Genomic DNA, 21,847 nt, shown 5'->3' with positions numbered 1-21,847 from the left:
CTGTACTTCACATAGCAATAAGTGTCCAGTGACGTATTTAAAATTCCCTTTATTATCGTTATGGACATATCTAGTATATGTGCCAATTTTGGCATTGCTGGGTCTAAAAATTATAGTACCATGAAGGCAGCATCCGAGGAACGCCAAATTCACGTGAAGTCTACTGCATGCTTGGATATGTGATTAGCATGTAGTCGCGAGTTACGCTTCCAGTAAGAAGAAGAATCATCTACCAGAATTTGGAATACGGCAGCAGCAGGTTCGTTACACGACATTGCTTCTCGCATTGGTCGGGAACCCACGATTGTCTTGCTAATATGGGATCCCGGGGACCATGAGGGCCGTACTCAACACCACTCAGGATCTCAACGGCTCCGTGAGGCTGAGGCGTGAGAGGAGAGATAGTGTTTGGCCAGTCATGCAGGATCGTGCAGCCACGTCACGTACCTTAAATTAAGAAATAACTTTTTTTGCAACGAGACATGTACGACACAGGGTTTGCAACAACATATAGAGTACCATGAAAAAAATGTGAGAGCCACTATTCCCGTGATCTCTGCACATAGCGACGGTCGTTTGTATTCTAAACGACCTTTTACTGACATGTCTCGAATCACACGTATTTGCTTGCCTCTTGCAGTATGAAGAATTGTCCGCAGGACGTAAGACATTTCTGAAACGCCTGGTTAAATACGCAGGACAGAACAGGTAGGTGGAATTATGGAAAGCGGCCAAAAATGAGCGTCTGTCAGCTACACTCGAACACATGTAACTTCATTTAGTTGGCCAAACATTACAACGCAAATTTCCAAGCTTAACTATAGACTGAATATGTCACAAAATCTTATGGCTCAAGGACACAACCTCTTTAATTTTTAAAACGGCTGAAGGCCCATGATTTAAATTTTCAAAAGGCAGAAAGCGCAAGGTTTTATCCTTAAATAATGTTCCAAATGAGGCTGACGGCCCGAACAATCTAAGACTTGACAAGTAAGGAATTTTAATTTTAAAACGGCTGAAGGCCCATGATTGAAATACACAACTACAATAAATTTTCAAAAGGCAGAAGGCTCAAAGCTTTATCCAGGAAAAAATTTAAATTAGGCTGAAGGCCTAAACAATCTAAGACTTAGCAAGTAAGACGGCTGAAGGCTCATGATTGAAAAACACAACTACAATAAATTTTCAAAAGGCAGAAGGCCCAAAGCTTTATCCAAAAAAATATTTTAAATGAGGCTGAAGGCCCGAACAATGCAATAATTGACAATTTTAAAGCGGCTGAAGGCGCATTATTTAAAACCCAACTAAACGCATACAAATTCAAACCATCGGCTACGATCCATTAAAATACACAATTAAACACCAATAAGAAAAGACAGTACAGCCAGCGGCGCTCAGAAGTTTCCGGGGGTCGGTCTGCACTTGAAATATAAACGTTCGCTTAGGGGAGACAGGTAGTCAGCCCATCTATATCCGATCCGCCAGCAACCCAACCAACAGACAGTTAACGGACTCACCGACCACCCGACCAGTACACAAAGAACTCCAAAGCCAAAACGTAAAAGGCGTAGCCGCCCACAACGAAGTATGCATAAGCTGTCAAAACTACACAAACGTGTTGGACAGCGACAACACGGTGAGGAAAGGACACTGCCTGAATTTAACATTTGCGGCCAGGGCAGGTTGCCGGAACGCTAACGGCTACAATGCAGAAAATTCCGCTTGTGCACTTGGACTTCAAATAACCAAAATACAGTTAAACTCCACTGGATGGTGGCCAAACTTTCGCCAACTTGAACACTCGCTCTTACTCATGGGAATACCCCAAACAGCCATCCATGAAAACCAATGGCACAATGTGAACACACTGGCTTCGGTAATTAAATAACCACTCAACTTTGATGCCCTGGGTCGGTGAGCCACGAACCTCATAGCAATCGAAACAGTTCCCACATACTCCGACACTGCGTAGAGACAGCCAGCGGGCCCGACCCACTGCGCTGCTCGGAGATTTCCTAGCTGATCCACACCAACAGACCGACTGCCACACATCAGCACGGAGACAGCACTAAAATAACTGAGCAGTCAACATCACAAGCTACACACAATTTCACGAACACTTGAACGAAGGACTAGACAATACTCACGGCAGCGACTCTGCAATAACAAAGACGAATCACCAGTCGGCACACGCAGGCAACCCATAAGCGATCGCCGGACAACATACACGTCGTCCGACAAGACGACCGACCGATCACCAACCAAGGTGGTCCGCACTCGAGTGAGATGTATCGGCGAGTCATGGCTGTCCGGACCTCACTGCAGCCGCACTCCGACTGAACTTCTGCCGCGTCCTAAGCCACGTCCAAACTGCACTCCTAGCGCCTCCCAACTCAACAGCAGATCCGGACTCACTGCTGGAACGTTCCAACCCACTGCTCGACACACGACGACCGGGAAGTAATAGCAGTCCCGCAAAGATAATACGGCAGGGCTTATATCGATAAGCGCTGCTGCTGCCGCTCACGGACAAGCAAAGCAGCACCTCGGTGACACAAGTAATTGAAACTACACTACTGGCCAATAAAATTGCTACATACATAAGAAATGCAGATGATAAACGGGTATTCATTGGACAAATATATTATACTAGAACTGACATGTGATTACATTTTCACGCAATTTGGGTGCATAGGTCCTGAGAAATCAGTGCACAGAGCAACCACCTCTGGCCGCAATAACGGCCTTGATACGCCTGGGCATTGAGTCAAACAGAGCTTGGATGGCGTGTACAGATACAGCTGGCCATTCAGCTTCAACACGATACCACAGTTCATCAAGAGAAGTGACTGACATATTGTGACGAGCCAGTTGCTCGGCCACCATTGACCAGACGTTTTCAATTGGTGAGAGATCTGGAGAATGTGCTGGCCAGGGCAGCAGTCGAACATTTTCTGTATCCAGAAAGGCCCGTACAGGACCTGCAACATGCGGTCGTGCATTATCCTGCTGAAATGTAGTTTCAAAGGGATCGAATGAAGGGTAGAGCCACGGGTCGTAACACATCTGAAATGTAACGTCCACTGTTCAAAGTGCCGTCAATGCGAACAAGGGGTGACCGAGACGTGTAACCAATGGCACCCCATACCATCAAGCCGGGTGATACGCCAGTATGGCGATGACGAATACACGCTTCCAATGTGCGTTCACCGCGAAGTCGCCAAACACGGATGCGACCTTCACGATGCTGTAAACAGAAGCTGGATTCATCCGAAAAAATGACGTTTTGCCATTCTTGCACCTAGGTTCGTCGTTGAGTACACTATCGTAGGCGCTCCTGTCTGTGATGCAGCGTCAAGGGTAACCGCAGCCATGGTCTCCGAGCTGATAGTCCATGCTGCTGCAAACGTCGTCGAACTTTTCGTGCAGATGGTTGTTGTCTTGCAAACGTCCCCATCTGTCGACTCAAGGGTCGAGACGTGGCTGCACGATCCGTTACAGCCATGGAGATAAGATGCCTGTCATCTCGGCTGCTGGTGATACGAGGCCGTTGGGATCCAGCACGGCGTTGTTGACAACTTCGGTACATGGTTTCGTGGGGCGTGGGCCACATTTTAGCCCTGCCATGAACTCTTACCAACTGAAATTCGTCTGACCTCACCGAGATTATCCAGTCGTATAGGATCCAACCAATTTGCTCACGAGCCAAGAGAGGCGGTGCAGGCAATGTCATGTTGTTATGAAAGACACTGACGTCAGTCATCAGCTACCGTAGCCCATTAACGCCAAATTTCGCCACAATTTCCTAACAGCTTGTTTGTTAGCACTGACAACTCTACGCAAACGTCGCTGCTTTCGGTCGTTAAGTAAAAGCCGTTGGCCACTGCGTTGTCCGTGGTGACTCTGTGGATCTCGGAATATTGAACTCTCTAGGCATTTCCGAAGTAAGAAGTCCCATGCGTCTAGCTGCATGTACTATTCCGCGTTTAAAGTCTGTTAATTCCTGTCGTGCAGCAATAATCACGTCGGAAACCTTTTAACATGAATCGCGTGGGAACACTTGCACTGCCCTTTTAAACTTGTGTAAGCGATACTGTAAATGTGCATAGCGATACTGTATATGTGCATATCGCTATTCGTTTACTTTTGTCTCATCAGTGCAGGTTTATGTTCCACATGGCAACAAGAAATAGAGTGTGACAATCGTAAAAGGTATTATATCACGCAAGTGTCCAATTAATGCGGTAACATGCTACTATGAGATCGCAAAAGGAGGTCGCACGTATGCTACAACGCAAGACGTGCCCCGGCCATACATTATGAATGTGTGTCTGCGGCAGCACTGTGGCGCCATCTGCGGTCGCCAGCAGTTCCGCACACTTTATTGCCTGCAGTGGCGGCCACACACGCGTACGGCTCACTGCGCCACACAGAATCCCTGCCTCTGTCCTTTATTTCTTTGCCTGCAGGCACCGAGCGGCGACGCTCCATTACATCCGCAGTCCCAGTACGTGAAAGTCTCCGGCCGTATTAGTTCAGGTCCTTCGCAGTTTTGCTAAATAATTCTCAATGACTCAAATATCTCTATCAATCTAGAAGGAAATGTCATAGCCAGATTCATAGTCTATCTGTATTGTCTCTCAAAAATGGTTCAAATGGCTCTGAGCACTATGGGACTTAAGTTATGAGGTCATCAGTCCCCTAGAACTTACAACTACTTAAAGCTAACTAACGTAAGGACATCACACACATCCATGCCCGAGGCAGGATTCGAACCTGCGACCGTAGCAGTCGCGCGGTTCCAGATTTACTAGCCTAGAACCGCTCGGCCACAGCAGCCGGCTATTGTCTTTCATAATATCGCTTGCAATAAAAGTGGTTCGAGATCTGGAGGCATAGAGTAATAAGAAACGGTGTGCTTGCGAGACAGGGAGGTAGACCAGCACCTAACAGAATCGTTGCTCTGGATTAACGACTGTCGTTCTCGTTCATAGTCCAACCAGTAAAGCAATGTAGGGGTTCTCCGTTTCGATGACGCCTACAGCGAGCGCATACAATGCATGGATTCCAACCCCATGACTCATCAAGCCTTTTCCTTGATATATTCCTTTGTCCTGTCCCGCCATAAACGAATATTCTTTACCCCGAAATTCCCATTAAAACTGAAAGATACTTCCCCAACCTGAAAATTACGCAAGTCATCCCCCATATGGCCGCATGATCCTCAACTTCATTCCCTCCCGCTGCACTAACCTCCTGCCACAACCTTTGATCCAGAGGCTTCCGTGTTTCCTCTCGTACGGCGGTTGCCCAGAAAGTAACGCACCGCAATTTTTTCTCCGACAATTCTTTATTGAACATAATGAGAATTACACACAGAAAAGAATGAGGTTTTATCTGCACACCCTATTTTTCCTAGTAATCTCCATCCCGCCCTATGACCTTCGAAGAGTGCGAAACAAGGGCGTGTAGGCCCTGTCGGTACCAATATTTGTCCTGGTGGTCGAGCCAGTGCTTCACTGTGGGAACTTGTTTGCTGATTGACAGATGCAGCACTAACTGCGAGCCGTAACGCATCTGTCCTCGCGAATGACAACATCACTCGCTGCAACATGTCGGGTGTGACAGTCGTGGATGGTCTCCCCGAGAGATGCAAATCGTGGAGCTCTGTCGAACCGCCTTTTGATGACCTCACCCTCCGTGCCCAGCAACTAACTGTATTTCTGTCGACAGCAGATGCTCCATAGACTTTGCACAAGCGTTTGTGAATATTCCTCACAGTTTCTTTCTCTGTAGTGAGAAATTCAATGACGGCACGTTGCTTGAAACGTACACCACCTACCGACGCCATTTTGAAACTGTCCTGCAGCTACGCTATCTGTCAGAAGTGACGGAAACTTGGCGCGCTCGCGCAGGAAACTTCAAATAATAGATACGTAACGTTTTGTATTCGTAGCATTGTTTTCGGCTGAGAAGAAAACTGCGGTGCATTGGTTTCTGTGCAAAACTTGTAACATTGTCGAAGCATTCGCCAAATCCAACCCCTTTTAGTGAATTGCCACAGAGCACAGTGTAATTCATCACTCCAAATTACTCGTTTCCAGTGATCCACTGTGCAGTGGCGTTTTCTATACAGCACCTCGAACATTGCTTAGCACAGACTACAGAAGTATGTGAATTATGTGATGCCCCGCTCATTTTAACTCCAGACATGCGTTCATTACGTTAGCTGGAGTGCTCGTAGCACTTCGGAGCGCACGAGTTATTCCTTCCGCGGGTTTGATATGATATTTTAGAATCACCTTCCACAAAGCTCGACAGTTCGTACTTAAGGTCTTCCTGCTCTTGGTTTATCTGTGGTTGTTCTTTCACGTTGCCACTTCACAATCACATCAACAACAGATGACTTGGTCGGGGCTGAAATGTGTCTAATGGATATGTTACTCGGGCGGTTTCCAATAACATGTTCATGTTCGAAGTCACTACGCTCTCCTGACCGAACCATTCTGGTGTTACTGCGTCTTAAATGACAACGCAGTACACTGGACATCCTTTTATACTGGCGGGTACAGCATCGTGACTTCTAGTGATCAGTTCTACATCACATAGGGGTGTCCATGTATTTTTGATCATATAAATTATATTGTGCAGAGAGCTTATATTCCTGTGTATCTGCGCTGTGCAGCAGTGAGTGAGACTGAACTGTATACCCGTGTGTGTGTGTGTGTGTGTGTGTGCGAGCAGGACAGCGCGGACGAGCGCCGGCTGTCTCGTCTGGAGCGCGTGCTCCAGCAGCTGGTGCCGGCGGCGCTGCCGGCCGAGCAGCGGGCCAGAGAGCTGCACGCCGCACTGCTGCTCGCTTCGGCGCTCGACAAGGTGCGTACCCCGGCCACCTGCACCCCAGTCTAAGCACAATCATTTTGTATGTTCTGGCTCACTAGCTCAATTTTATAAAAAATAAAAAATTGTTCGTTAACACTCACAATTTTTTATTTTTCACAAAATAGACAAATTTTGGGGCTAAGAAAAAGTTGAAAAAATGCTTTTTATAATTATTCTTTTAAAAAAGACGTTTTTCAAAAAAGTCACAAATAGGATAAATTTTGGGACTAAGAAAAGCTATAAAAATGCTTTTTTAAAAAGTTGTTTTGAAAATAATTTAAAAAAACGAGTTTTTCACAGAAGTCAAAAATAGGACAATTTTTAGGACGAATAAAATTATGTAAAAATGCTTTTTTTTTAATTCTTTTTTAAAAATAATAGTTAATTACCTAATTTATTTAATTACATTAATTCACGTATGGGAAATGTATGTAAAATAAATGATTTTTTATTATAGTTATTATACTATTATATTATCATCATCATCATCATCATTTAAGACTGATTATGCCTTTCAGCGTTCAGTCTGGAGCATAGTCCCCCTTATGAAATTCCTCCATGATCCCCTATTCAGTGCTAACATTGGTGCCTCTTCTGATGTTAAACCTATTACTTCAAAATCATTCTTAACCGAATCCAGGTACCTTCTCCTTGGTCTGCCCCGACTCCTCCTACCCTCTTCTGCTGAACCCATGAGTCTCTTTGGTAACCTTGCTTCTCCATTGCGTGACCCCACCATTTAAGCCTGTTCGCCCTGACTGCTACATCTGTAGAGTTCATACCCAGTTTCTCTTTGATTCCCTCATTGTGGACACCCTTCTGCCATTGTTCCCATCTACTAGTACCTGCAATCATCCTAGCTACTTTCATATCCGTAACCTCAACCTTGTTGATAAGGTAACCTGAATCCACCCAGTTTTCGCTCCCATACAACAAAGATGGTCGAAAGATTGAACGGTGCACAGACAACTTAGTCTTGGTACTGACTTCCTCCTTGCAGAAGAGAGTAGATCGTAGCTGAGCGCTCACTGCATTAGCTTTGCTACACCTCGCTTCCAGTTCTTTCACTATGTTGCCATTCTGTGAGAATATGCATCCTAAGTACTTGAAACCATCCACCTGTTCTAACTTTGTTTCTCCTATTTGGCACTCAATCCGTTTATATTTCTTTCCCACTGACATTCCTTTAGTTTTGGAGATGCTAATCTTCATACCATAGTCCTTACATTTCTGATACAGCTCTGAAATATTACTCTGCAAACTTTCAATCGAATCTGCCATCACAACTAAGTCATCTGCATATGCAAGACTGCTTATTTTGTGTTCACATATCTTAATCTCACCCAGCCAGTCTATTGTTTTCAACATATGATCCATAAATAATATGAACAACAGTGGAGACAGGTTGCAGCCTTGTCTTACCCCTGAAACTACTCTGAACCATGTACTCAATTTACCGTCAACTCTAACTGCTGCTTGACTATCCATGTAAAGACCTTTAATTGCTTGCAAAAGATTGCCTCCTATTCCATAATCTCGTAGAACAGACAATAACTTCCTCCTAGGAACCCGGTCATATGCCTTTTCCAGATCTATAAAGCATAGATACTTTTCCCTGTTCCACTCATAACACTTCTCCATTATTTGCCGTAAGCTAAAGATCTGGTCCTGACAACCTCTAAGAGGCCTAAACCCACACTGATTTTCATCCAATTGGTCCTCAACTAGTACTCGCACTTTCCTTTCAACGATACCTGAGAAGATTTTACCCACAACGCTGATTAAAGAGATACCTCTGTAGTAGTTAAAATCTTTTCTGTTTCAATGTTTAAATATTGGTGTGATTACTGCTTTTGTCCAGTCTGATGGAACCTGTCCCGACTCCCAGGCCATTTCAATTATCCTGTGTAGCCATTTAAGACCTGACATTCCACTGTATTTGATGAGTTCCGACTTAATTTCATCCACTCCAGCTGTTTATTGCACTGCAATCTGTTGACCATTTTCTCCACTTCCTCAAATGTGATCCTATTTCCATCATCAGTCCTATCCCATTCTACCTCGAAATCTGAAACATTACTGATCGTATTTTCACCTACATTGAGCAACTCTTCAAAATATTCCCTCCATCTGCCCAAGGCATCCACAGGATTCACCAGCAATTTTCCTGACCTGTCCAAAATACTTGTCATTTCCTTCTTACCTCCCTTTCGAAGACTGCTAATTACACTCCAGAATGGTTTTCCAGCAGCTTGACCCATAGTCTCCAGCCTGTTTCCAAAGTCTTCCCAAGATTTCTTCTTGGATGCTGCAATTATCTGTTTGGCTTTGTTTCTTTCTTCAACATAACTTTCTCTGTCTATCTGAGTTCTAGTATGTAGCCATTTTTGATACGCTTTCTTTTCCCTTTTACAGGCTGCCTTGACTGTGTCATTCCACCAAACTGTTTGCTTCATCCTACTTTTGCACACTACTGTTCCAAGGCATTCTTTAGCCACTTCTATTACTGTGTCCCTGTACCTTGTCCATTCCTTTTCCACTGTCTGTAATTGACTACATTCAACTAACTGTTATCTTTTTGAGATCGCTATTATGTACTTGTGCCTGATTTCCTTATCCTGAAGTTTCTCCATTCTTATCCTCCTACATATGGACCTGACCTCCTGCACTTTCGGCCTCACAATCCCAATTTCACTGCAGATTAAATAATGATCAGTGTCATCAAAGAATCCCCTGAATACACGTGTGTCCCTCACAGCCTTTCTGAATTCCTGATGTTATTATACAGTCAATGACAGATCTGGTTCCCCTGCTTTCCCAAGTATACCGGTGAATGTTTTTATGTTTAAAAAAGGAGTTTGTGATTACTAAGCCCATACTGGCACAGAAATCCAAGAGTTGTTTCCCGTTCCTGTTGGCCTCCATATCCTCTCCAAATTTACCCATAACCTTTTCATACCCTTCTGTTCGATTTCCAATCCTGGCGTTAAAATCACCCATGAACAGAACATTGTCCTTGTCCTTTACTCTAACAACTACATCACTGAGTGCCTCATAGAAACTATCCATCTTATCTTGATCTGTCCCTTCACAATGCGAATATACTGACACAATCCTAATTTTCTTGCTAGACACTGTGAAATCTATCCACATAAGTCGTTCGTTTACATACCTTATTGCAACTACGCTGGGTTCCATTTCTTTCCTGATGTAAAGCCCTACACCCCATTGTGCTATTCCTGCTTTGACTCCTGACAGGTAGACCTTGTATTCTCCCACTTCCTCTTCTTCCTCTCCCCTTACCCGAATGTCACTAACAGCTAAAACGTCCAGCCCCATCTTACTTGCAGCCTCTGCCAGCTCTACCTTCTTTCCAGAGTAGCCCTCATTGATATTAATAGCTCCCCATCTCATTACCATTTATTTGCCAAGTCGTATCTTAGGAGTCCCTGGTTTGTCAGTTAGCGGTGGGACTCCCTCACCTCAAAAGGTCCGAGGCATTTTGCTCTGATTGTTGCCAGTATCATATTTAAAGTACCAGGGAAGCAGGTTGCTAGCCTTACTTGCCCCGAGTCCCATTGGGTTTTACCCCTAACGGCTGAGAGACTAACCGGTGGATTTGGTAGTCTTTGCCGTATGAGCACAAAGGTGACCACGACTCAGAATATGTCCGAGATGCTCAGCCTTATTCCAAAGTAACTGGTATCCCGACTGTCGGGACCACTTACTAGGCCACTCATACGTTGCCCGTGGTTCATGATCTAGGACATGAGTACAGGAACCCACACCATGAACCACACTCTTATATTATATTGTATTATATTATTATTAGGTAAAAGGGATAGTAGAATGATTTTGTATGTTCTGGATAACTAGGTCTATTTTGTGAAAAATAAAAAATTTATTTTTTATAAAATTGAGCTAGTGAGCCAGAACATACAAAATCATTCTAGTAATCTACCGCCCTGTACTCTTGTCGACACCTCGGCAGCAGCTAGTTGCCACGTAGCTCACGAAACAATGCGCAACTTACATTTCGTTCAAGACGCCACAACTTCCGAAAATGTTTGTTTGTTCTCGTGGCCTTTAATTTAACTTATGGTAGGAAATTGTAAAAAACACAGATGGAAATTTTAGGAAGATGCGTTTCATGACTATGTTAGCAATGTTTCACCGTTCTGCAATTGAAGTTACCTGTTTATATTAGAGTAATGCAGGCGCGTGATTTATCTGTGTACTCTCCACTGAGCTGTGGTGTGCAAGATAAGAGGGCAGTGAAACTTCGCACAACTTGACGAAAGTTGCCCAAAGTCACGGGCACTAGATTTTTGTTTAAGCCTTATGACATCAATAGCTGTGTAAGGTTTTGTTTTATTGTTTTATCGTCCTTTTACCCCACCCCGAGACGAATCTCAAGATATGCGCGTCATTAACTGATTACCTCCACTTCTCCCATGTTGTCTGTATTTCTTGTTTCGCAGCCTCATACCACTTTTGTACAGGAACTGTAAAACACACGTACGCAGTTATGATCTCTTTTTACATTAAGCAATTCATTATTGTATTAAATATTGTTCTTCTGTTTCTTTAGAATGACCATGTGCTGCACGCCTCTTATTTTTTTATACTCGCAAATAATGCGATAGTTATAAAATGTGTAGCGTTTTTCATCTAGAAATTTCTAATTTTTTTTAAACTTTCGTTCTTAAATTTTAATACTCTTATCTGACTTCTATTTATTTGTAGCATATTTTTCTGTACAGCTTTCTGAAGAAGATCACAGAATGCCTAAACCGGTTAAGAAAATAAAATTTCTATTGTGCAACTGGTTGCTGATTATTTTTAAAAAATACTATGTTGGACGTGATTTGAAAAGAATCCAACTAATTATTTACATCGATATAGCACTGGGAATCGGATGACGATAAATTGTTTCACTCCAGAAATCAAACACATATCAAATTAATAGTGGTCCAGCACTAAAAATAGCAAGGTTATGTCATCTGTTGAAAAATACATCAAAGTTCGTTAATTCAGTGAGGTTATCCGATACGATTCTAACTGATCTACTTACTTAGCTAGCTAGCGTGCTGCACCATAAGGTATACAAGTGGTTCGAAAACATACAGTAGATATAGAGTTTACACAGTTCACAGTCAGAAGGCGAATATAACATCTCTCGATTTACATTTAGGGCATTCTGCGGCGTGAGGAAATCTGACTGTTTTGAAATGGCGAATGCTAGTCAAGCACCGAGCGGGCTGGCGCAGTGGTTAGGACACTGGACTGGCATTCGGGAGGACGGATTAAGGTTTCCCGTGATTTCCCTAAATAGCTTAAGGCAAATGGCGAGATGGTTCCCTCGAAACGCCACGGTCGCTTTCCTTCTCCATCCTTACACATTTCAAGCTTGTGCTTCGTCTATAATGACATAGTTGTCGACGGGACGTTGAACACTAATCTCCTCGCACTGTTGGCCAAGGCTGAATATGATTCCGTTTCTGATGGTCTTCTACTGACGAATTATCTCATTTTATTGCGTCACATAGAGACATTTCTAATGAGAAAAAATAATACCCAAGTAACACTGATGTAGAAAATAAAGTGGAAAGAAATGAACCATATGCGAAACAAAGTACTTGTCAATTTCCGGGTAACTCAGCATCCCACATTACTTCAAATTTCACGAAAATATTGCTTCGCAGACGGAGTTCAGTATTGTAACCTCAGTAATTAACTTTACGGAGACTTCTTCAGAAGTAATCCGAAACCACTGATCTCTCTCTCTGTCTGTCTGTCTCTCTCTCTCTCTCTCTCTCTCTCTCTCTCTCTCTCTCTCTCTCTCTCTGTCATCACTGCTGTCTGCGTAAAATGTGCAGAACTTACTCAGAAATGGCTCCGATATGCAGATGAGAAATTGGCGCAGGAAAGAAAAAGAAGACATTATCTCGTTAGCAGATTTCACCCCGGGGCTTTAACAACTGATATATTCCGTGGAATACGCTTCTATGATTGATATTTAATTGCGTTAATGACAATTATATAATATAGTACGATTGCATTGGTAATTATCTCATACAATACGATTTCACCTTTTTGCATAATTAGGATCGTTGTAGAAGACGGTTATGATTAAACTTTCATTACTTGATCCATAATAGACGAAAAACTGTTTACCGTATGGGTACTTAATTTTATAGAGTTGATGTTCAGACTATCTGCTGCAGGATTTCTGTTGTTAGTGGTGTCACGACTTCTCATTAGGCGCCGCTACTGCTACCACGTTATATGTTTGAAACGCAAGCATCAGTATGCGCTACAGTTCCACACAGTCACCACGGTTCTGGACAAGGAGAGCATTACTTCACGTGTAAAACTGTTTCATCAAAACAACGGCAATAGTACTGTCGCTCTTCGCGACGCATTAAAGGAATATGGAGAAGTCCTCTTTCCGCACCGGTGTTGAAGAACGTGGTACGGAAGTTTGAACTAACTGGCTATTTGGGAATTGATTCTGAAGGAGGCCGACGGCCAATTGCGGCGCAAGTTGTTGAAGTGACTGTCGCCGTGGCTGAGAACGCTGGACGCAATGTGCGATCTGCAAGCAACGCACGAGCTGTGTCACGACAGCTGCACATTCCATGGTCCACTGTTCGGAAAGAGCTGTGAACAAGTGTGAAATGGTACCCATACATACTTCCTGGCTGTCTGGATGCAGATGGTCGTCAAACTGAGCAACGTTTGTAACCTTGAACGTAAACATGGTACGCAATTGAGAATTGTTATCCTCTTACGTGAAAATGAAAATGTGTTTCTTTCAGTTGTTTGTTCGTTATTTCAAATGGTTCAAATGGCTCTGAGAACTGTGCGACTTAACTTCTGAGGTCATCAGTCACCTAGAACGTAGAACTAATTAAACCTAACTAACCTAAGGACATCACACATATCCATACCCGAGGCAGGATTCGAACCTGCGAGCGTAGCGGTCGCTCGGTTCCAGACTGGAGCGCCTAGAACGGCACGGACACTCAGGCCGGCGTTCGTTATTTCACTTCTTCATGTTCGTACAAATGTTTCCGTATCACGATCACTAGTTTTTCATGGGACCTCTCTCAAATAGAGAAAATTATCATCAAACTGTATACTAAACACTCAATCGTCTGACTGAGTATGGATGCTTTTCGCAAGTAGGTAAATTGATTAAATCCCTCAAAATTTCCCACATATGAAGACTGAGCATCGGATAGGGAGAAAATTTGGCGTTTGTCACTTCGATGTTCAGGCTGTTAGTCCTACCTGAAATTACAAATGGAATGCGAAGGAAATCGTCTGTGCCTTTTCCAAAGGAACCGTCCTGGTATTTCTTAATGAATTTAGGGGAACTAGCTCAAAGCGAGACCAGTGCCTTACCACCTTCCTCTCCCTCCCACCCCCCCCCCCCCCGCTGGCCAGCCATAATGGCCGTGCGGTTCTAGGCGCTACAATCTGGAACCTCGTGACCGCTACGGTCGCAGGTTCGAATCCTGCCTCGGGCATGGATGTGTGTCATGTCCTTAGGTTAGTTAGGTTTAAGTAGTTCTAAGTTCTAGGGGACTGATGACCTCAGATGTTAAGTCCCATAGTGTTCAGAGCCATTTGAAACATCTCCCTCCCCCTCCCCCCTCCAACTCCCCCCTCCCCCCCCCTCCTAGTTCGAAGGAATCCACTTCAGATGCTTGACTTTTCCAGACAATACTCTCAACCGCTAAAACTACCGAGATACATAAAGACAACCATCATACATTTTTCTCAAAAAATGCGTACTGATAATATATTGTATTACGTAAAGACATGGAACAATACAGAGTAGCTCGTACGAAATACTTAGAAGCAAAACCAACTGGAAATCTAGTTGACACATTAGACTTCCGTTAGAATGAAAAGATGGCGGAAACCTGATAGAACTGAAGTGGAGGACTAGATCTGTACGTTCATTCCGCAGTAGAGGCACCATAGAACGACTTTCAGACCATTTCTATGCCGTTCTGCACTCGAATAACAAGCCTACTTCAAAGCTGTCAGATGCTTATTACTATTTTCTGATTGCACTAACTGGATGGTTTTCACAAAAATGTAAGAACTAGTGATTACTATTACTTCCCATTGTTGTGAAGATAGGACCACGATAGAAACTGCGGAATAACAATTTCGTATTTATTACAAGCTGTCTCGTTGGAATACACGTCTTTCTTTTCCCCATTTAGTACTTCTGGGGCCAGAATCGATGATTTCCGTGATTAGTTGCCATTCACTCCACGAATGTATATTTCATCTGAGAAAACACGATTCAATTATATTCAGAGTTTTCTCGGATGTCAAACATAATCTTTAATGCGAGGAAGAAGTTTCTGAGAATATAGGAATGTAGCTTAGCTTTGTATGAAAGTGAACCGGGACGGTGGGAAAACTGGGAAAGAGAGAATCAATACGTTCGAGATAAGTTGTTGCAGAAGACTGCTGAAAATTATATAGACTGATACAAAATGAGGAGGTCGTCCGCACAATCGACGGGTTAAAGAACGGCTGGAAAACTCTGACAAGAAGAAGGGAAATTACCGTAGAGTGTATTTTAAAATATGTAATAATTTCCTATCCAACCAATAATCGAGAAAGTTTGGTGTAAGTCATAGCAGACCGCAATAGACCGATCATAATACGGACAGAAGAAAGATCTGATTATACTATCCGTTGCACTAAGAGCTTTTCATGTAACTTTTATAGATATTGATCCAGCCTCTCTCCTAGCTACCGACAGATATCTGCGGAGCTAAGGATTTACCTTCAAGGTGTATCAAGCCAAGTTGCTACTTAAAATTGTCCTTCCCGTCTCCCTTACACGGTCTCCTTTTGTTTGGCGTCTTGTCAGGCGGACATGTAGAAATACCTATAAAATGTTTTGACTTTTGGTCCGAGATTGTCTACGTTATGCCATAAGACTGACATATCGTCCGTTAGGCCATCAGCACGAGTGAGCCAGAAAGAGCTTCATTATACACTACATTCCAATCCTTTACTCTCAGAAATCTTCGTCTGTAGTTTTACTGCACTAGTTCCAGCGTGGTGTCGTGACTCGCGATATCGCTTACAGCTGAGATTTTCAAATTTACTGTTACACAAATATTCCTTTCTCACATACTAGCGGTCAAACGTGAGTACGAAGGGTACTCACAGTTGAGGCCAGTATAATAAACGAAATTATGTCGCATTTTACAACAGTGGTGAAATCAATAAGACCATTTCGATACACATGAAAGAACATACGAACATATGAATTTCTTTCTGTTCTTGTGAGACACTAAAAGCTCTTTTACTCGCATGTTTGTTTGCTTTGTCACGGCCCGTATGCTAGTATCTTAATGTTATTAAAATGGAGGTAAACGGTGCCGACGCCTGTGGCAGTACGGAACCTCCAATGGATACGTTGTGTGACTGTGGGATCTCCGAAGACACAGCGGGTCATTGTTGTCATGTATTAAGGACGCTGGATCCCAAAACAACACTGAGGAACGAGGCCAACTGGCCAGCCTGGAAGATACTGCAGCCGATGTATCCAAGAATATTAAGGAGAGCTGCTCTGGACACTGACTCCCACGTCAGCATCCTCCTCTGCTAGCCAGGACCTCGTTCCGACGAAGAGAAAACAAAATGAGGGTCGCGACTAATGAAGCAAACGGCTATCATCTAAACTGCCCTTCACGTTGATGGGAGCGTTTGCAAAAGTGTGGATTCTGAGATGATGAAATGGAATCGTGGAATCGATCGCCGCAGTGGAAACGCTGCCGACGTGCCGTCCTGTGCGCATGTGATCCAGCAGAACGTGGCTGTTGACAGGGCTAGCTGGAGGGCGGTTTCAGTTCTGGAATGTAACCGTCAGCAGCTTAGACATATACATCTGCAAGGAAACTTTGGCACTAATGAATAAACAAATCAAAGAAGTCTAGTGATAGAAGTTGTAACGCCGGAAATGCATATCCTCCTATTTCCATCTATTGTACTATTATTTTTTTTCCTTGTTTTGTTACCTCAAGATATGACATTTCTGTCTCTTTATATATTGTAATTGTTTTACTGTTTGTATATATATATATATATTTATGCACTCATGTCGATGTATAATTGGTTTGTTTCGTAAATATTATTTGTATTTTTACGCTGGGTCTTGCCTAGGGAAAACTGCTATCGAACGATTACATCGATAGGTCGTGTGAAGAATCAAAGTGTGTAGGATCTTTGGTAGTGTTAACTCTGCCGCGTGGAGTGCGGGCAGAACAGTGAGAGTCTGGCGGGAGTAGCGAGTGGAGCAGGTGTTGTGTGACGCTCCCGCGAGTTGCCGCGCTTTCGGGGTTTGGCAGCATGTAATTGCGCTCGACTCGCGATGATAGTTTCTGACATGGTGTCGCGGACGGGAAGCATTAGCTGGCGCACATCAAGAGCCCGTTTCGCCTGGTGACCGTGTCGAGAAGAAGACGCGCCAACATCCAGCTTCTGCAACAGCGACGGCCGACAATGAGTGACTGTCGCCACCTCCTCGATCGACGGCTTCAAACCTTCAATCAACCAACAAGGAAGACTAAAAGCACGTAAAGTTTCAGAACTGTATGGCAGACCTCAGCTTTTCAAATTGTTCCATTTGCCTCGCAAAATTACAGCAACTTAGCATGAACCTTTGTTGCTCATTGTCCCAATTGCATTGCCAAGCAGGGTCCCTTCCTTTTCCGAAATGAACCCGAGTGTCGTTGAAATTCAAACGCCAGCATTAAAATAATATAATTAGATTTCACTGCTTTAATTTCAAAGTTCAGTAGCTGGCTACAATATTTAGGTTACACGAGCACAAATTAAGAGTGCGAGTTTTGTTACCGTATTTTAGTTACCTGTGACTGCAGCTCAGCTTGGTACGTACTAAATTTTACTATTGTTAATTGTTCAGAATCATTTAATTCAAGTTCAAAGTTAATTCTCTTATTTCTAAATTGCGTAGATTCAAGTAGCTTTTGAAATGATTGTTGAGGTAGTCCAAGACTAACCTTATTTTACTGAATGTCGATGTGCTTCAGAAAGAAAGCTCACTATTAACTTCAGTCACTAAATTAACTTTCGATTTTCCGGTTTCATTAATTCTTTTGCTAAATTAAGTGTAGCGAAATTTATTACTTCTGACAAACTTTCAGTTTTCACACTACACGTGTCAACCTTCAGTTGCCACGCTTCTAGTGCTAATTATATGTGTAATAACCTTTCTTTTTCAGTTACTATAGTAATTGTCCTTAGGACTGGCGACCGTGATTTCCCCCAAATCTCAAATATCTAATTACCGCTAGTTAATTGTTAACGTAACGGCCGCACATTTACTTTCTTTATTAACTTTACCCCTTTTCAAAATTAATTTCCACCAGTTTCATTTGCATTTTTCCTTTCATTTAGATGTAACCCTTTCCTCCCTCTTTACCGATAGATTAACTTCGGTGACGATTGCTTTTCCCAAATTTCCATTAGGTACACGCGGTTTAATTTTTCACTGTCATTAAGGTCGATAAGTGAGGGGGGAGGTTACAAAGTAAATAGTTCTTTTTGTGTTTTTCGTTTTTTTTGTTTTGTAGTACTAGATCGTAGCAAGTAGTAATAACAGTTACACACAGAACTAATTGTACACGAACGTATGGTTTGTAAGAGCAATATTAACTACGTAGATAACATATTATAATTGTGAAGAATAAAGCAATAATAAAATAAATACTGATCACGAATTACGACAGCCCTGAGCCCTTTCTTTACTATAGTTAAACATCTGCGTTGTACATTCTCCGTCAACTGCGGCAGCAGGTATGTAGAAAAAAATAATTAAAAAAGTTAATATTTAAAATAAAAGTTAACACCAAGCACTTGCCTGGGAAAAACTAAATGTTTGAAGTATAGTACGTTGTATTGAAAATGTCTAACATTATAATGAATGAAGAATAGTGGCACTACAAGAAGCGTTGTACGACCTGTTACAGCTGTACCCACGTGAGAAGGAACTGGCGAACAGCGCCCTGCAACGGAGCACACCAGTCGCCTGCAACCTGACGCAGCTGCAGACCCGATACGGATTCGTGAGTATTTCACTGTATGCACTTTATGCACCAGTGCAGCTATAGTGACAGACAGCTGCACAAACACAAATCATGGCTGATTAGTATCCATAGAGTCTATCTCAACAGATGATGCTATCTGTTGGTTTACAACTTGGAATAAGCGAGTGGCTCTCAAAGGTCGATGACTTCCCACCATGTGACGTCTATTAGATACTTTATGGTCATTTATAGGACAGTTAAGAATATGATATTTACCACCACTCATCTTTGCTGCCGACTGCATGCTCTTAGTGTCGTTCTCCATCACTACATTCTGAAGGAACTAGACAGCGCGACGGCCGAATTAACCTGGTGACCTTATAGTGACTGTGAATGTTGTACGGTCAGACCAATAGCGTGCACTCATGAAATATACCTAGAGAATCTACTGGTAATCTTGATATACTTAAATTTCTGAAAGTGAGACACTTCACTAACAATTGAAAACAAGGTTACGAAACAAGAATTTCAGCATAGTCATGTGAAAAATGGCTAAGGAGAATCGAAGGGTATAATTTAACATTATAACGATATAGATGATTTCATATACTTTGATTGTAAGCTTCATTTGTAGCTTTCTAAACGCTCTTTGGAACATTCTGATTCATCGATGCGTAATCATGTTCTAACACATCTGTACATCTTCTCATACTGGTATCAGCCACAAAGTGAACTTGATGAACCACTCAAAAACCACATTCTGGCTTGCCGGAACCACAGCAGCTGTCGTTAGCCAGCGTGTGTGCTTGGTTCAGCCTTTTCTCCGGAACGTTACACATCTCGCCGGTTCAGGATGTTGGCATAAATAATACTGAAAGAGGGGAAAACATTTTGTCAGTTCAGACATGTTTAATGCAACGCGCTTATTTGGCCACTACAGCCATATTCTGTTAACATATTATTAACACAATATATGCAGTTTTGCCTCGTTTAACGAACGCTGAGAAAATAAGCTCGCAGAATTTTAGAGAAAATTTCCAAACATCACACACAGATGAAAAACTATTTGGGCACGACTTACTAGAGCTGTGTCTAAAACTGTGTTGCAGCGTTTAACAACAGTGTCATCAAATTTAGTCGACTGATACATACGTTGATGTGAATTCGAGGATTTTGCTTTGCATCAAACATAAATCGGCGGTCGCATTTTTCGTTCATGATCCATAGCTGAGTACAAATGTAGAAACGAGTTCATTGTCTGTTGTGACAGTGTGACATGAACAGATGCTTAATGTGCGCCAGAGAGAAACAAGACATCCATATAAAATAATCTCCAGCGAGAAGATACTGATGACTAGCGTCAGTTACTCCAACGGGAATGAACTGGAGCCACAATACGAGGGAAAGTTCTAATACAATTTATTAATATGACGCTTAAGTTACTTTTATTCTGTTAACGATACACTTAGTCTGAACTGGCGATACACTGATGTTTGAAGTACAGCGTAAGAGTTCCTCCGTATTGTACCATGCGCGCAAGGTTCTTTAAATCTCCACCTATATAAGAAGATTATGGTCATCTGCTACATACAACTCACTGGAAAATAATACACGTTGCAGAAAACGACAGCGTCCGTAGAAGCCAACATGCATTTCCTAAAAGACGACTATGCGATACTTAGCTTGCACTACAGTTGCCAAACGATATCCGATTTACCATTAATTGTGGTAACCAATTCGAAAGACATTTCTAGACTTGAAAAAATTCAGTCTCACACCGACGTCACACTGTATCGGAATGGTTTGCGAATGGATTAAAATTTGGTCGATAATTAGAACGCAGCTATTTACGTCAGACGGAAAATTACCTATAGGTATCTGGAAACTCTAATGATATCGCTAATATTCATGTTACGTATTAGTGACTTACCGAATGGTACTGGCTGAAATCTCATACTTTTCCCAGATGATGCGGGCTCCGTCTTTCTGTTTTACCATCTACCACCACCACTCACCCGCTGGTGTACACCACGGATTACGAGTCCCTCTTGTAAAGATTACAAATGTAGCAACCACCAGTCACTTCGGAATATCCGTAAAACGTTTTCGTCGTTGCTCAGTTGTCTGATAGTGGTGTCTGAGTGCTACGCACGATAGTTTCTCAAAACAGAATCCTAGCCGCAAGGGTGGCAGGACAACGTCTGCTGCTGTAGAGATGAAGTTTTGCGGCGGCCAAAGTCCGGAAACTTTACTGGTAGGAGGGTTGCAGAGACGGAACTCCAGTCCTGAACCGAAAACCAGTTTGAAACCCTCGGAGCAGTTGCCTTACGGTGCGTGCTTTGGCACGGAGCGGTAGATGTCGTTCTGGAATGACATAGCTCATGTAATACGATATAGGCAGCTGTAAATCAATAAACATAATTGTCTATACATACTTAATTTTCCTGTAAATGAAGGTGAAAGCCCATTATACGTGTATAACTGCTTTAAGAGATAGATTCCGTGCAAATTCCACACCTCAGTGGGTTGATATCAACAACAACATCAACAGCAATAATAATTACAATAGTATATACTAGCTTAGCGCCTGCTGCTTTGACCGGCTAGATTGTATGGTCTGCACAAATTATTTTTTAATTTTTTTAATCTAATTTTTATATTATTCACAAATTGAAACACCTTATAAACTTTTCACGTTAATTAATACCACAGAAGCATGGTCTATTCCGAATGTACTTATGACCAAAAAGCGATTCTTGTAACTTGAGTCCACGGTTTTTGTTAATCATACCTTTTGCGTTCTTGTTGTAATATTTCCATAGAAAGTATCACCTCCAGTCACAGATTTCTTTGTATCCAACCAAAAAGTGAAA

At 42.6% G+C, this 21,847-nt stretch overlaps 1 protein-coding gene across 1 annotated transcript in view; it reads left to right on the top strand.

Annotated features, from left to right (window-relative positions):
• Window positions 1–21,847, top strand: part of LOC126481921 (endothelin-converting enzyme-like 1) — a 270,679-nt gene that overhangs the window by 166,095 nt on the left and 82,737 nt on the right. Inside the window, exons 7-8 of the mRNA XM_050105881.1 lie at window positions 6,745–6,876; window positions 18,918–19,013. Coding sequence (XP_049961838.1) covers window positions 6,745–6,876; window positions 18,918–19,013 — 228 coding nt within the window. The remainder of the gene's footprint in view (window positions 1–6,744; window positions 6,877–18,917; window positions 19,014–21,847) is intronic.

Source organism: Schistocerca serialis, chromosome 5, assembly GCF_023864345.2.
Source record: "Schistocerca serialis cubense isolate TAMUIC-IGC-003099 chromosome 5, iqSchSeri2.2, whole genome shotgun sequence".
NCBI lineage: Eukaryota > Metazoa > Arthropoda > Insecta > Orthoptera > Acrididae > Schistocerca > Schistocerca serialis.
The sequence above is the reverse complement of the archived record's forward strand: the minus strand, read 5'-3'. Positions and strand labels throughout refer to the sequence as shown.